General features: G+C 43.8%; 1 protein-coding gene and 1 long non-coding RNA gene across 25 annotated transcripts in view; one reads left to right on the top strand and one right to left on the bottom strand.

The window, feature by feature from the left end:
• TENM1 (teneurin transmembrane protein 1) overlaps nucleotides 1-16,187 on the bottom strand; it is a 1,198,498-nt gene that overhangs the window by 328,251 nt on the left and 854,060 nt on the right. For all 24 annotated transcript variants that reach the window (XM_053273541.1, XM_053273531.1, XM_053273550.1 and 21 more), the window contains one exon: nucleotides 1,339-1,617. In XM_053273541.1, the coding sequence (XP_053129516.1) occupies nucleotides 1,339-1,555 (217 nt within the window). In that variant the 5' untranslated portion in view covers nucleotides 1,556-1,617. The remainder of the gene's footprint in view (nucleotides 1-1,338; nucleotides 1,618-16,187) is intronic.
• The window catches only part of LOC128335401 (uncharacterized), a 119,690-nt gene that overhangs the window by 54,072 nt on the left and 49,431 nt on the right, over nucleotides 1-16,187 (top strand). The window lies entirely within an intron of this gene.

Genomic DNA, 16,187 nt, shown 5'->3' with positions numbered 1-16,187 from the left:
TGTTCATTTTTTAAGCTTTCAACAGGCAGACATTATAGAACTCAGACAGGAAAAATGCAATCTTCATAGAATATTTCAAAAGGTTTATGAAGCAGAAGGTTTAAAAATATATGTTCTTGAACAAACAATCTAACGCAAGTTGTTTTAGTGAAGAGCACTCCAACATAGGGTTGCCAATAGTAAATGCTTGAAGCATTGCATTTTTTAATGCCTATAGAATATCCTGTGTTGACAAACAGAGTTTGATTCAGTGGTGGGAGAACAGATGGCCTGGAGAACTGCAAAAAGAGAATTCGTCTGTTCCAATATCTTTTGCTTCCAAGCAAGAGACTTAGAGGACATGTCTGCATCTCTATCTGCCCACCCACTCAGTTGGATATTGGAAGAGAGTGAAGTGAAGTGATTTGCAGTTCATGCCAAACTTCCCACTTTGGTGGGAAATGGTGTTTACATGTATTAGGTAGATTTATCCTATGTACCAGTGTTTCTCAACGATTTTGGAGTCATGGACAGGTACATTCTTCATGTGCAGTTTTCTGGACCAGCAGTTAGTAAAGGCGTTGCCACCACCCCATCCCCAGTGATGTCATGTGCAAAAGGGGCAGGGCCCAGGGTCCACAGAGCCCAGGCAAACTCTCCAGAGATCATTTCTAGGCAGGCAGCCCTCACTACTGGATAACATTCATTTTGCTTCCTTGAAATGAACTTTATCCAGCAGTGAGAGCTGCATGGAAATGAGCTTTGGAGAGTTTCCGGCAGTGGCCTCCGGCAGCCCAAAATTGGTTTTTGGGGTGGTGGTTTTTATTAGTGATTCCTCATGGACTGGTACCCAGTGCCTCACAGACCGGCACTGGTCCACGGACCGGCAGTTGAGAATCACTGCTATATACCAAAACAGCTCTCAAAAGTCTTTCCACAACTAGCTGCTATAATTATTTATTATTTTTATTATTTAGACTTTTAAAAAAAGTTCTCAAAGTGGTTCACATAGCAAGATAAAGAAATGGCTTCCTGCCCCAAAGGTTCACAAAAGAAAAGTGGTTCACAAAAGGAAAAAAAAAATACCAGGGAAACATCAGCAACAGCCCCTGGAGTGATACTATGCTGGGATGAACAGGAACAGTTGCTCTCTCCTTGAGAAAGCTACCATGTTGATGACCAAAACAAGTACATTTGAACTGAAAACGTATGTACATATTGGAATACAGCAGGGTATTTGGTCTTGTGTGGGAATAGTAGGTAAATATGTGAGTGGATAATCATGCAATTTTAAAAAATGCATACACATTGGTTCTGTATACTCTATAATATTCAGTAATAATATTTGTCAAAGCATACCTTGAGTGGGTTCATCAACAGCTTTTCTTTTTCTGCTGTGGCTGTTATAATTCAGTCTGAGTTCTTGGCCATATTCGCTGAGAGTTTCTCTGGACTCATAAGATTGTCTTGCCTTTCTCCCATCTTCACTTTCATCTGAAGAGCTTGTGTAAGCTAGATCCATTTCATGCTTGACTTTCGACAGCGGCTGGTAGGGTTTACAGTCCATCTGTTCCATCTCTGATTAAGCAGGCCCAGAGTCATGAAAACAAAGTGCAGAGACTCCTTAAGGAAACCGTCCTGGAAGAGAGACATAAGAACATAAGAACAGCCCTGCCGGATCAGGCCCAAGGAAGCCCATCTAGTCCACCATCCTGTTTCACACAGTGGCCCACCAGATGCCTCTGGGGAGCTCACAGGCAAGAGGTGAGGGCATGCCCTCTCTCCTGCTATTACTCCCCTGCAACCAGGACTCAGAGGCATCCTGCCTTTGAGGATGCAACTGAATTCTCAGTGCAAGTCTCTTGGTTCAAGAACAGGTTTCTTTTTTAAAACAATTATTCCAAAAGCACGTGATTTGTCTGCTACATTTAGTCAAGGGAAATGGAACTACTGTCACTATTATATGAGATCATTGGCCCATTAATGGTTACAAAAAATTAAACAATAAATACTACAGCCATAAGAAAGCCTCTGGTATTTATAGTTGTTTCAAGGACAGAGTCATACATCTAAATTTTTTACTTCACAAGATAATGCAAACCTGCCTCTTTCTTTAAAATATTCTTCCAAGGCCCTGATCCACATACCCCCACCTTCATAAGCAAGTGGTCATGGCCTTCTCTGTAATGGCACCCTGCTTATGGAACATCCTTCCCAGAGGCATTTGTACAAAGCTTCCCCTAGAATCGTATAGGTGTGGTGCACGCATGCACACACACACACACACACACACACACACACACACACACACACACGCAGACCACTAGTAGAACCTCTCTTGGCATTCGAAATGGAGTGAGTTCATTGAGCACTCCTTTTAAGGCCCAATGATCGGGGCAGCCACTTTACAGCAGATCCAATTCACCTCCACAAAATATCGGGCAGATATAAATATTACCAATATCACCTAGAAATTGAGCTGCAGTTCAGTAATAAAGTCGTGGACATAATTAAACCAAATGTACATGTCCCACCCTCCTTGTCTTGAGGCAAAAGTACTTTAAATTTTGAGTTCACCGGAAACACAATTTTCTTGTCCAACCAGGAGCTTTCCCAGACAGGCAGCTTTACGGCGGCAGGAAGTGCCTAAAGTTGTTTTGAGCACTGCACTAAAGTGCTACTTTGTAAGGATGCATATAGTGCGCAGTAAGTGGAAGTTGTTGAATGCCATTGGCTATATGAATGACACCTTCTGTCACGGTCCTGACATAGCCTCCTACCTCAATTCAGAAGCTGGGCACAACCCTCATTTTAAAGAGTGCATTAGATAAAATCAAGATAAGAGGTGTGGAGCTTGATCATTGTCAAGCCCCAGCTGGGTACGATAATTGAACCACCCTCTTATGTGTGAAATTCAAAAATATATCACTTATATGTACCGCGCACTAGACCATGCCATGGGAAGAAATGATTTTCCTCTTTTCTTTTTTGCATAGTCCTTGCTATTTTCAAATGAGTTAAGGGGAAAAAACTGGCTGCATCCATTTTAATAAGCTAACACACAGGTGCCTTTTCTATGAGCCATAAAGATGTAGGGAAAAGCCTTCTTTCTTTTTGACTGTGAAACTCAGGGGTTTGCAGTTATCACGACAGTCTCTGACCTAATTTATTATCCCTGAAGCCCAGCTTTCTGCAGTGCTGAAAATGAACCAGACTGTAGGGAGGAAATAGGAATATTCTGCCTGAATGTCTCAGCAGGGAGGACACTGTGAGTTCAAGGGACAAAATTATCTCAGTATTACCCTCTCCGAATACAGTTAGAATGTCTCTTATACCGGCAAAAATGGTAATATTTTTGGAGCTGAAGCAGTGCGGTAGATGACTAGAGCTCAAGTGGAGGAACACTCAGCGCAAGTCCATTGGGCACAACACAAAGCACATTTGAAGATGCTTTGTGTTGCTCTAGCAGTGTGGGCGGCAAAGAAGCAGTTCTTTTCTGCCCACATTGTGTCCACAAATCCATGTCCAGCTGAGTTGTCTAGGGTTGGAGGGATTAGTATATACTTCCTCCCCCTTGAATTTAAACTGGGTGACTCTGGGCCAGTCACTTCTCTCTCAGCCTAACCTACTTCACAGGGTTGTTGTGAAAGAGAAACTCAAGTATGTAGTACACCGCTCTGGGCTCCTTGGAGGAAGAATGGGATAGAAATGTAACAACAACAACAACAACAACAACAACTTTGAACCATTGGTCACTTGCTGCAATGTTTTTAATGACATTTTTGCAGATAAAATCTCTTCATATCCAGGCCAAGCTAGATTCCACAATTACTGCAGAGTCTACTGGGGAGGTGTCCAGCAACTCCTCTTATGGGATTAGAGTGGATCAATTTCAGTTTGTGACTCCTGAGTAAGTGGACTCCTTCGGGCTGTGCCTCCTACAACCTGTTCTCTTGATCCTGGCCCAACTTAGCTTATCTCATCTGATAATCATATTATCAGAGAGGGTCTGGTAAATATTATAAATGCTTCTAAATGGGCTGGATGAGGGATAACAAACTGAAGTTGAATCCAAATAAGATGGAGGTACTAAATGTGGGAGTTGGGACCCAAGTAATGGTTTAGATCTGCCTGTTCTGGATGGGGTTACAGTCCCCTGAAAGATCAGGTACATAGCTTGGGAGTGCTCCTGGACCCAAAGCTCTCCCTGGTTTCTCAGGCTGAGGCAGTGGCCAGGAGAGCTTTTTATCTGCTTCGGATGATATGTCAGCTATGTCAATTCCTGGAAGTAAATGACCTTTAAAACGGTGGTAAAAATGCTGGTAACTTCCAGGCTTGACTACTGTAATGCACTCTACATGGGGCTGCCTTTGTATGTGTTCCAGAAATTACAATTGGTACAGAATGCGACAGCCAGATTGGTCTCTGGGACAACATGAAGGGACCACATAACACCAGTTTTGAAAGAACTGCACTGGCTGTCTCTATGTTTCTGGGTGAAATACAAAGTGCTGGTTATTACCTATAAAGACCTTAATGGCTTAGGTCCAGGCTATTTAAGAGAGAGCCTCCTTTGTCATAAATCCTGCCGCCTCTTACGATCTTCTGAAGAGGTCTGGTTACAGTTGCCACCAGCTCGTTTGGTGGCAACTCAGGCTTTTCTCTGTGGCCACCCCAGGGCTCTGGAATATGCTCCCTACTGAAGTAAGAGCATCTCCTTCTCTGTCTGTTTTCAGGAAGACGGTGTTTTCCTAAAGACTCTCCTGTTCTCACAAGCTTTTAATTAGCATTAATTTTAATAATTTGTTTTAATAACTGTTTTATACTATTGTTTTTATTGTGTCAGGTGTATTTTAATCTGTGTTGACTTTTAACTATTTTGAATTTTGTACACCGCCTAGAGATGTACCTATCAGGTGGTATTAAAATATGACTGATAAATACATATATATTTCCCCCCCGCACAATAATGGACGAGTTAATTTAACTCACAATAAAAAATGAGACATATGTTACAGAGATCTGGCAAGTTCCATATACAATGACATAGTATTGTCAAAATAATAGCAACCAATTTCCCCTGGATTCTGAAGGTAGTGTCAAAGGGTCATGTTCCTTCCCACCCCAGCTATCTATAATGGATCATTAAAGCACATATGATATTAGGAACATAAGAAGCTGCCATATATGGAGTTAGACCATTGGTCGCTCCAGCTCAGTATTGTCTACACTGACTGGCATCAGCTTTCTGAGATTAAGGGCAGGACTCTTTCCCAGCAATACCTAGAGATGCCAGGGAGTGTACCCGGGACCTTCTGGATGCAAGCATGCTGATGCTCTTCCACTGAGCTACAGCCACATCCCCTAAGAGGAATATCTTACCATGCTCACTTGTAGGAACCCATCCAAATAAAAACCAAGGCGTTCCTTGCTTAGCAAAGGGGGCAATGCTCGCTACCACAAGACCAGTTCTCCTCCACTAAACATTCTTTCACATGCTGAATGAAGGTGTAGCTAGGTTTTGGGTACAACCGGTTTTTAGCTGTTCATGCCCATCCTGGGTCCCAGAAACAACAACACAGCTGTATTGCTTTGGTTCAGGTTTCTTTTTTCCTTGAAAAATCTGAATGTCTAAAGGTTACTATTTGCTGATAATATGTTGCTGTTGGTGGCTCGTGTGTGAGTTAATAAATATTTCGGCCTGCAGTTCACTGCAGGCAAAGTGGGGAGAAAACTAAAAAGAAGAGTCAATTTTAGTTTTCTTTGGAATGCAAAGGTTACAATCTTCACCCCAGCACAGCCAATGTCAACCTTGAATTTATGTCAATAGCTCCGATTGCAGCCAAAATTTGAAATATTAGGAGGAGAAGGTCCTCGTGTTTTGACCTTTGAAGGAGGCATCATGATTAATTCAGGAGCCTTGCATATTATGTTATTTTTATAGACAAAAATATATAGTTGCTCCTCTCCCCGATACAGTCCTGGCTCATACTTAAAAAGCTAACCAACCACAGAGGAAACAAAGTAGGCGCATACAAGACCGGACCCTCATACAGCCCCTTATCCTTTCAACCTGAATTTATGATGGGGTCCTACCTAGGGTTGCCAATGTTGGCTGAAGCCCGAAGGTTTGTTTTGAAATATATTTTCCCCTATATTTTCCATCATGTCGATGCATTAAAATCTTTAGGGTTGCTTTCCATGGTCACATGGAGATTGATGCCAATCCTGGCAACTCCAAGCTAATCTTGGAGGGTGGCTGGTGTTGTGGTAGCAAAACTATCCCCTTTGTTAAGCAGGGTCTGCCCTGGTTGCATTTGAATGGGAGGCTTCATGTGAGCGCTGTGAGATATTCCCCTTGGGGATGAGGCCACTAGAGGTACTCTTACCCCTGGACGTCCGGGGTGAATTACAGGGCCTCCACACTCCCTGCCCCCCCCATCCTTGTTAGTCTGTCCCGAGTGGTGTGGTCACATTAAAAATGTGTTAAACACAATGTGTGGGTGATGGGCCTCCCAAATTACCTGGGTGTACCTCTGGGGGGGCGCTCTGGGGAGAGCAGCTGCATGCTGCTAGATGGACCAATGGTCTGACTTGGTATATGGCAGCTTCCTATGTTCCTAACCTGAGGTCTACCACTTCCAGGACATTTATAATAAATTCACCACTGAAGTAGCAGCATGTAGTTTTCAATCAAATGATACCCTCTGCTGGGAAGAGGTTAGATCGACAAGCCATGTGGAGATTAGTTGTGTACACATGGAAAGAGACTGAGCTGGCAGGCCCTGCCCTTCACACCTTGATTGTGCATGTGCAGAGCGATTCCCAAACACATGATCCATAGAGCAAGAAAAATTCTGTTTATGGACTGCACAACTGGACCCGGTGCATCATGCACATGTTCTTGAGCACCAAAATGTGAAGGTCAAGAGTTGTGAGGGGTCTGGACTGACCACAATATTGGGGACCCCTTACCAAAATGGTGGGGCACGTCTACCCATGGCTACAAGCAAACATCAACATCACATCACAACATTAGCTGATGTCATGAGCAGTACAGATACGGCAAATATTGGTATACTGCTTTTCAACGCAAGTTCCCAAAGCGGTTTATATAGATATGAATAAATAAATACATAAAAGGGCTCCCTGTCCCCCAAAGGCTCACAATCTAAAAAAGAAGCGTAAGATGGACCCCAGCAACAGCCACTGGAGGGATGCTGTGCTGGAGTAATGTACTGGAGGGGCGGGGCATAAACGCTTTAAATAAATAAATACTTATAAATAAATAGATAAATATATATATATACTTGTAGATAAATAAATATATACTTGTAAATAAATAAATAAATAAATAAATAAATAAATACTTGTAAATAAATGAATGAATGAATGAATAAGGAGAAGTTCCAACATGAGCCTGTAGTGGATTAATTATGAACAACCTGTTTAAGGATGAATGCGTGGGTGGTAATACTGATGTCACCTAAGTTGGCTCTATCCCCTCGATGTCAGTGGTGTTCTGCCAAAGTAGTGTTATTATTAGTAGCCTGAACTCCACACAGATGAAGATAGAAATGTAACACTGATTTCCACCATAACAGAGTCAAGGGGAAGGGAAGACTGAAGGCAGACAGCTCTTCCAAAAATTCTCCGCAGCAGCAGGGTTCCCTGTGTTCCCATAGACCAGGGGTGCTCAGCTTCGGCCCTCCTGCATACTCAACCCTCCCCACACCAAAACCACACAAATATGGGCCAAATAAAGTGCCCTAGCGTGCTCCGTGGGTCTCCTGGTGTCCAGTAATGCCCCCCACCAATTGTCCCCAGAATTGTGGGTGGGGTTTTTTGTTTGTTTTTTGCTTTGGTTTAAATGGGCCACAAAATGGCTCCCAAAGGTAAAATGGTGGTCAGGAATGACCTCTGTGGTCACTTCAGGCCCTCTAGGAACCATGGATATGTGGGTTTTAACCCTTTTGTATCAATGGATAATGAAACCGGGTGTTAATTAGACACCTTTGTGAAACTGCAGATATAGAATCAGTGTATATCAAGGTTCCCCTGTATTTATATACCACTTTTCAACACAACAGAAGTTTTCCTGGCACAATGTAGCACAATATGTGCTACATTATTCCCCACAGTTTTCTTCCAAGCCTGCAAAATTATTCTTCCCATTTTCCGTGCTCCTTAAGTTACATTGGCAGAAATAGCCTAACCCGATTAAAATTGTCCTGGGCAACTGCAGCATTTTCCCGCAGATCAGCAAGCTTAATCCATACATCCGTAAAATGACACAAAGCATTTCTATTAAATATGCCTTTGCAAGACACACACACAAAACCCTCTTATCGTTTTGGGGAGGGAACCATATCTATGAAGGGAATTAGGAAAGGCCTTCAAGCTACTTTCCAAAGGTTGGAGCAGATGAGATGTTAAGCTGTTTCCCCCTCACAGTAGACCTTCCACCCCACCCCCAATGCCTAAAGTGGAGATCTATGAATGCTTGATAGGCAGCATAATTAAACATCTGCTTCAACAGAAATATTTCAAAGTTCTTTCCAATTATTCTCATTTCAGTGTTAATAGCATTAGCTCAATATGTACTCATACAGACCAAGGACTTCAGAAGACAAGTTCTTCCAACCTCTTCAAGTCCGTGTTTCATAGCAACAGAGGAAGCTGCCTTCTACAGAGTCAGACCATTGGTCCACCTTGCTTAGTATTGTCTACACAGACTGGCAGCGGCTTCTCTAAGGTTGCAGGCAGGAGTCTCTCTCTTCCCTATCTTGGCGATTCCAGGGAGGGAACTTGGACCAATCTGCAGGCAAGCATGCAGATACTCTTTGCAGAGCGGCCCCATCCCCTAAGGATCCGCAGTGCTCACACACGGAGTCTCCCATTCCAAAGCAAACCAGGGCATATCTTGCTTAGCAAAGGGGGGACTTCATGCTTGCCACCAGAAGACCAGCTCTCCTTTCCTGTCAAGGTCACTTAAATTACATGCATCCAATACTGCCCTTAGTATATCAAACACAATCTGGATGGTGAAAGCATGAAATCTTTCCAAATCTGCAGTATCAGAAGTAGACTGTGAGCACAGACCTGAGTTGGGAAGCAGGAGTTGTTACAGATTCATTAAACTAAGAAAGAATAATTTTTTAAAGCAAACACAAGGAATAATACGAGTGAGTGTGTGTGTGTCCTTGGGCAAGGACAGCAGACAAGACGACAAGAGATGAATTCACATTTTCCCATGAAATACTGTCATATTGTGTTGGATATAAGGGAGTCTATTACTAGTGATCTGTGATATACGACCACAAATCCAGGCAGTGCGAAGAGCATTCAAGGTCACCCGGGGAACTACAGGACACATTTGTCATCTGCATTATGCTGTTCCCATCTACACAATTTTGGTAAGAGCCGAAACTTCAACAAGGCCTGGTGTGATTTTGGGGTAAACCCATGCTTCAGTTTGCAATGGTGACTGACTTGCAATAGACGTTGCTTAGCCCCTTGTGGGAGTAACAGAAAAGGTGGCTTACGTTAGCATAGATGTATTATATGTGGATAAATGCCATTGCTGAGATTTTGCAAGGCTCACATAAGTCTTCTGGTTTATACTGAAAAGCCCTAAGACCCTATTCCTTATCTAGTCTCTATCCAATATACAGTTTCCAAACTGAAACAACTGAAGCTTGTATATATTGGGCAGTAATAAAGAGTATACCTAGGGAAGACAGAATCTGCCCTTGTGGTTATAGGGAGATTGAAACCATCCAGCATGTGTTGTCTGTTTCACAGAGAGTTAAGACGCTCCCTGATATCTCCTTGCCTGGCACCCTTTCCAGGATGCTCAGAAGACTTTTGTGTCTCTTATCTTTTGGCAGATCAATCTCCATCCATTACATATAAGGTGGCAAAGTTTTTTGAATTTTTAGTCTATATTTATATTTATTGCTAGCAATGGCTAGTTAAGTCTTTGATTGGTACTGTATGTGACTGTTTTATTATTTTCTAGCAACTGTTAACCTTTTGTAGGATTTCTTTATCCTACCTTTTAAAAATTGTTTTCTAAACTGACCATGGGTCATAAATAAAATATCTATCTATATTTGGCATTTTGGTTGCAGATGGTTTATCCACTGATGCACAGTTAGGGGTTTCTGGTCCCCTTAGCTACCAGAGGAGAACTTAGGGGGTGCAGCCCACTACTCCTACACAACTTTCATGAGTGAAGACTATGCGAGCTGGTGGTGGGGCCATAACTCCATAGTTTAGGGGGTGGGGCTATAGCTCAGTGGTAGAGCATCTTTTGCTTTGTATGTAGAAGGCCATGGGTCCAATCCCTGGTAGTCTCTCCAGGTGCAGCTGGGAACAATCCCTGCCTGAAACCTTGGGAGAGCTGCTGCCAGTCAGTATAGACAGTACTGAGCTAGACGGACCAATAGACTGACTCAGTATAGGGCAGCTTCCTATGTAAACTGTGATTGGGCACACAGAGGTCTCATAACTGCTCCACTCTGCATTCAAATGTATACTCGGACATAAGAAAGTAGCAAACACCACCCCATTAATGCTTCCAGAGTATATCCAAACTCAGAGTGGGGAAACAGTCATCTTGTTGCACAAGAGGAGTCTCAAACAAGATCTGAATTCCTTTGCATATAACGTGGGTGGTGGTAGTGGCGGAGACATTCCCAGTGGATTGCGCTGGTTAGGGGTTTTTAATGCAGTGTAAATTTAAACATTTCTGGAAGTGAAGGTGGGAAGATCCAAATACTCAAAAAGATTTGCCACATTTTCCAGTGCCATAATAATGCCTTTTAATTCACACTTTAAATAATGAGATATATATATATATAACGGTAGCTGAAGAAGTTTGAATTTTAATGGAGTCCAGAGTTTGCAGCTTATATTATATTATAGTGAAGCCTCAAGCCTGAGACATCCCCTCTTAACTCTCCTTTTCCACGCATGTCCTGAGAAGGATGGCTTTCATGCTCCAGCTAAGCCTCTGGTGTTTGGGTGGGGGAGAGATCTGATTAAACACTATACACAAATGGAGTCCATTGCTACACACCAGCACAGCATGGGAATAGTCCAAGCCCTAATCAGTCAGAAAAGCAAAGATACACTATACAAGTGACTGAGAGGCCCCAGCATTGAACTAGGGTCTTTATTTTTGTCTTGTCCATGGTAATAGATCTCCTCAAAGCTACAGTTGTGAGGAATAATAGAGGGAGGAACACAGAAAGCTGCCTTATACCAAGTCAGACAATATTGAGCTAGATGGACCAAGTCAGACCCTTGGTCCATCTAGCTCAATATTGTCTACACTGACTGGCAGCAGCTCTTCAAGGCTGCAGGCAGGAGCCCCTCCCTGCTCTACCCGGAGATGCTGCCAGGGATTGAACCTGGGACCTTCTGCATGCAAAGCAGATGCTATTCCACTGAGCTACGGCCCCATTCATCTTACAGAACTCAGATATAGCCACCCTTCCAAATGCAAACCAAGGTGGACCCTGCTTAGCAAGTGGGACTTTATGCTTGCTACCACAAGATTGGCTTTCCACCCCAGTCTTGCCAGGGTGGCTTCAATAGTACAGTAACAAAGCTCTGTTTGCAGGAACAGACTACTCATATTATTTTTATTCACTTGCCACTTACAGCCACCTTTCTTCCATGACTGAACTCAAGGAGGCACACTCTTGTGTTCCCAGGCGGGAGGTTTAGCATGTGCGCCACATGACGAAAGCAAGAAAATCAGGAATCGCATTTTACTATTTAAACTCATAGCCCATTCTTAAATGCTAAACCTAAAGTCAATCCGTATCGCCAGATGACACACTGCTCCCTATAGTGAAGTGGTTCGGGTTGGAAGACCACCAGGGAGACCTGCTCTCAAATCCCACCGCCCACCCCGGCTCCAAAGCTCACTTCATGCTCTTGAGCTTATTACTGTCCCTTAGCAGTTCAGCAACATCTGGAGTAGCACAGGTTGAGAACCCCTGATCTATACCAGGGATTCTCCACATTGGGTCCCCAGATGTTACTGTACTTCAACTCCCATAATCTCCAACAAAGGCCACTGGGGCTGGGGATTATGGGAATTCAAGTCCAATAACATCTGGGGACCCAACATTGAGAATCCCTGATCTATACCATAAATGCCATGATTTTTTTTTTAAATGTTCAGGCTGAAAAAATATGCAGTGCTTTGTTATTCTGAGACCTTTTAATAACATTTTAATAAAATAAAGCTGCTTCTTCTCTGGATCTCATGTTTTGTCGTTTTACTGTGCATGCTTTTAATAGATAGTCAAACAACCGTTTTTGTACTGTTTTAAATTTTGAAACTGAATATTTGCATTGTTTTAAGGATGTAACATATTTGTATTATTTTAAAGATGGGATTTATTTTTATTTTTTTTAATTAAAGGTGGTATACAAATCTGACAAATAAAAAAACAAGAATTAAAATGAGTTCCATTTGCAGTGAGCACCGCAGGGTTGGCCCCAGAATAAACAGCACCCTGGGCGAAAAGGCCCTTGCTGTTCTTCCCTGCCACGATTTCATCGGAGGAAGCAGCTGCCAAAGCGAAAATAGCTTCGCTTGGCAACTGCTTCAAGTTGGTCCGTTGGGAGACCTCAGGGCTCACCAATCCCTAAGGCCAGTGCAGGGCTCTCTTCATCTTCCCCTTGAGTCCATACATTATGGCACACCATTTCACAAGCACTAGCCAGGGGCCCAGGGCTAGCTCCACATCTCTGGGGACCTGGGGCCAGGTACCTGAAATGCCAGGGGCAGTGGACACCCCCCACCCTTCGGTCCCATTTGCTGATGGCACCAGAAAATGCTTGCTCCCTTCTGCTATTCCTGGGAGCAGCTCTCTGCTGCTATCAGAAAGTGGGAGACAGTGTCGGGGCTGCTGGATCACTAGAAGGAACTCTGGGGCCATCTTCTACATCCCAGTGGACACAGTCCCAGCCAAGCTGTGGCCACCTCAGTTCTGCAGGCTTGGAGACCAGCCAGGTTTCTGTGCGGAGCCACAGCAGGTTCACCTTCTCCCTGGCATCTCCAGCCAATGGCAATCTGGAGGCCTCAGAAGCAGCCCAAAACACCCAAGGACCTTTTCCTTCAACTTGACAAAAAAGGGACTAAATAAGCTCATCCGCTTTGTGGCTGGTTTTACGTCAAACCCGAGCCGTTCAACAGCTAGCAAGATCTTCAATCAAAGCTGACTTCAAACAAGATCTTAGAGCTAAGCCTTGTGCAGCCAGGCAGAGATCATGTATGCTATATAGGGAAGTTCCTCCTAGGCGAATATCATCCTAGACTAAATATTAGGAAATGCGTTTTGCCTCATCAGTTCAGCTTCAGTGCAAACATATGATTAGCAGGATGAACAAGCAATGTCGATGCTCTGCCATCAAGTCTGGCAAAAGTTAGGCAAAGCGTGGCCATGCGTGCTCATGCTGTCGCACCAGCATTTATATTACAAGGGAACCACTTTACAACTAGGAGTAGCAAATTAAATCTCATGAAGCATAGCTGAATGTTGTTTGCACTTAAGAATATGGGAGCAAGACCACTCTGTACCACTCTTTGGAAATGACCCGGCTTGATTTATCCAAAGCCAAATCAAGACAAACAAGGCTGGTTCTCATGATTTTTAATAGGGCAGGAAAATTGACCCACATATGTTCAGGAGCAGTGTGCATTCCTGTTTTTGAGATTGTGTGCTTGTAAAAAGTAAGTTGGGGGAAAGTGATTGTTTGCAGGGGTCCTGCTGGGTGGGTGGGGGGGCAAGTTCCTCAGAGGAACATAGGAAGATGCCTTATACTGAGTGAGACCATTGGTCCATATAGCACAGTATTGTCTACCCAGACGGGCAGAGGCTTCTCCAAAGTTGAAGGCAGGAATCTCTCTCTATGTTGGAGATGTCAGGGAGGGAACTTGGAAACTTCTGCATGCAAGCAGGCAGGTGCTCTTCCCTGAGTGGTCCCATCCCCTAAGGGGAATATCTTACAGTGCTCACATGTAGTCTCCCATTCAAATGCAAAGCAGAGCAGATCCCTGCTTAGCAAAGAGGACAACAATTCATGCTTTCTTACACAAGACCAGCTCTCCTACCTCATTAAACAACTGGGAACAGCTGCTGAATAACACAGAGCCTGCTACCCAGTGGGAACTTCCCACACTGGCATCTGCTAATCCACTTGACAGCTTGCCAGTGGTGAGGGCCCCCAACTCTCTGACATATAGGACACCCAGCACCACACAGATCTCCTCCCCGGAGGTCTCATTCTCACTGCCTTTTCTGAAAAGGTAAGAAGCAGCAGGAATCCTTCCTGAGCCATCGGAGAGGTCTCCTCGGTTTCTTACAATCTCCATCTCCTAGTGCAAAGGACAGAAGACCCTCTTCTCTCCTAAGCCCTCTGCCTGTGTGCCACGAAAAGAAAAGAAAAAAGGATCTGCAGGAAGAGAAGGGACTGGTGGTAATTACAAATAAGAGCTAGCTAGAGAGTTGTGGGTTCCTGCTCCTACACAGTCACTCCCCCACCTCCTGCCTTGCTTTTTATAAGCACATGATCACAAAACTGGAGCATACACTGCTCCTGAAATTGGATAGGCTGCTCGTTCAACTTTATTCATAATCATGTGAACAAACCTATACATTAAATTAGGTTTTCTAATAGACAGAATAACCTGGTTCCGCCTCTTCGTGTCTTCTATAGATGGGGTTTCCAACCTTGAGCTCAGGCTCCACCCCACTAAGCGGAGTATTTTTCAGTACTCACATGTAGTCTCCCATCCATTTGCAAACCAGGGAGGACTCTGCTTAGCAAAGGGGACAACTTTTGCTCGCTTATTCGACTTATATGCTGAACATATACTGAAAGAGGCTGGACTGGAAGAAGATGAGCATGGTTTTAACGTTGGAAGAAGAAACATCAGTAACCTGCGCTATGCTGATGACAACTCGCATAGCTGAGAATGCGGATGATCTGAAAGCTCTAGTAATTAAAGTCAAAGAGCACAGTGAAAAAATGGGACTATGACTAAAGAAGACTAAACTAATGACAACGGATACAGCAACCAGCCTCAGAACTGACAATGAAGACACTGAAATGATGGATAGCTTCTGCCTTTTAGGATTGACCATCAGCAGTAAAGGATCCAGCAATCAAGAAATACGCCACGCACTAGCACTTGGCAGGGGTTGCAATGAAGGCCTTGGAAAGGCTATTTCGATGCTGTGACATGTCTATACCTACAAATATTAGAATTGTTTGGATAATGGTTTTCCCCGTGACACTCAATAGATGTGAAAGCTGGACTTTGAAGAAGCAGGATAGGAAAAGTATTGATGCTTTTGAACTTTGGTGCTGGAGAAGACTTTTAAGGATACCATGGACAGCCTGAGAAACAAACCAATATATCCACAATTTTCACTTGAAGCACAAATGACCAGGCTCAAACTATCATACTTTGGACACATTATGAGAAGATCCAACTCCCTCGAGAAGTCCATAATGCTGGGAAATGTTGAAGGAAAGAGAAGAAGAGGACGACGACCAGCAGCAAGGTGGATGGACTCAATGACGGCAGCAGTGAATGCACCACTGAGAGACCTTCAAGGCCAAGTGGAAGACAGATCATCCTGGAGAGAATCTATCTATGTGGCCGCTATGAGTTGACACTGACTTGACAGCACTTAATCAATCAATCAGTGCAAGACCAGCTCTCTGGCTACCCCAGCACAGCCTGAACATCTACAGCAACTCCAGTATCAAGCAGAAAATGGAAGCAAGCATTTGTGATTGGGGACGGGGAAAGGAAGACAGGGTCCTTAATGGCCGGAGGGTGTTTTGCTGTCAAACTGGCCCTGCAACCAAGACAACCATAAAACAGCCTCAGCGGTTGCCCTGGCCTCTGCAACCCACCTTTCTTGCTTCCCAGCTTTTCCCCAGTAGCTTGACTGAGTGACTCCATGCTTGTGTTATCTTCTCTGCCCTTGAAATGCTAAATGGTCCTGCTGGTGAAATGGGTCTAATCAAACTGGACTCTGCTTTAAGCCCAGGACTGTGCATCAATGCTTCTCTCTTCTCCACCAGCACACACACATTAATACAAGACAGAGTCCCTTGGAGTTAAAACGTCCATAAAATATATCTTTGCACTAACATATCATATTCCAGTA

Source organism: Hemicordylus capensis, chromosome 11, assembly GCF_027244095.1.
Source record: "Hemicordylus capensis ecotype Gifberg chromosome 11, rHemCap1.1.pri, whole genome shotgun sequence".
Lineage (NCBI taxonomy): Eukaryota > Metazoa > Chordata > Lepidosauria > Squamata > Cordylidae > Hemicordylus > Hemicordylus capensis.
This window is presented reverse-complemented; position numbering and strand designations above follow the sequence as displayed.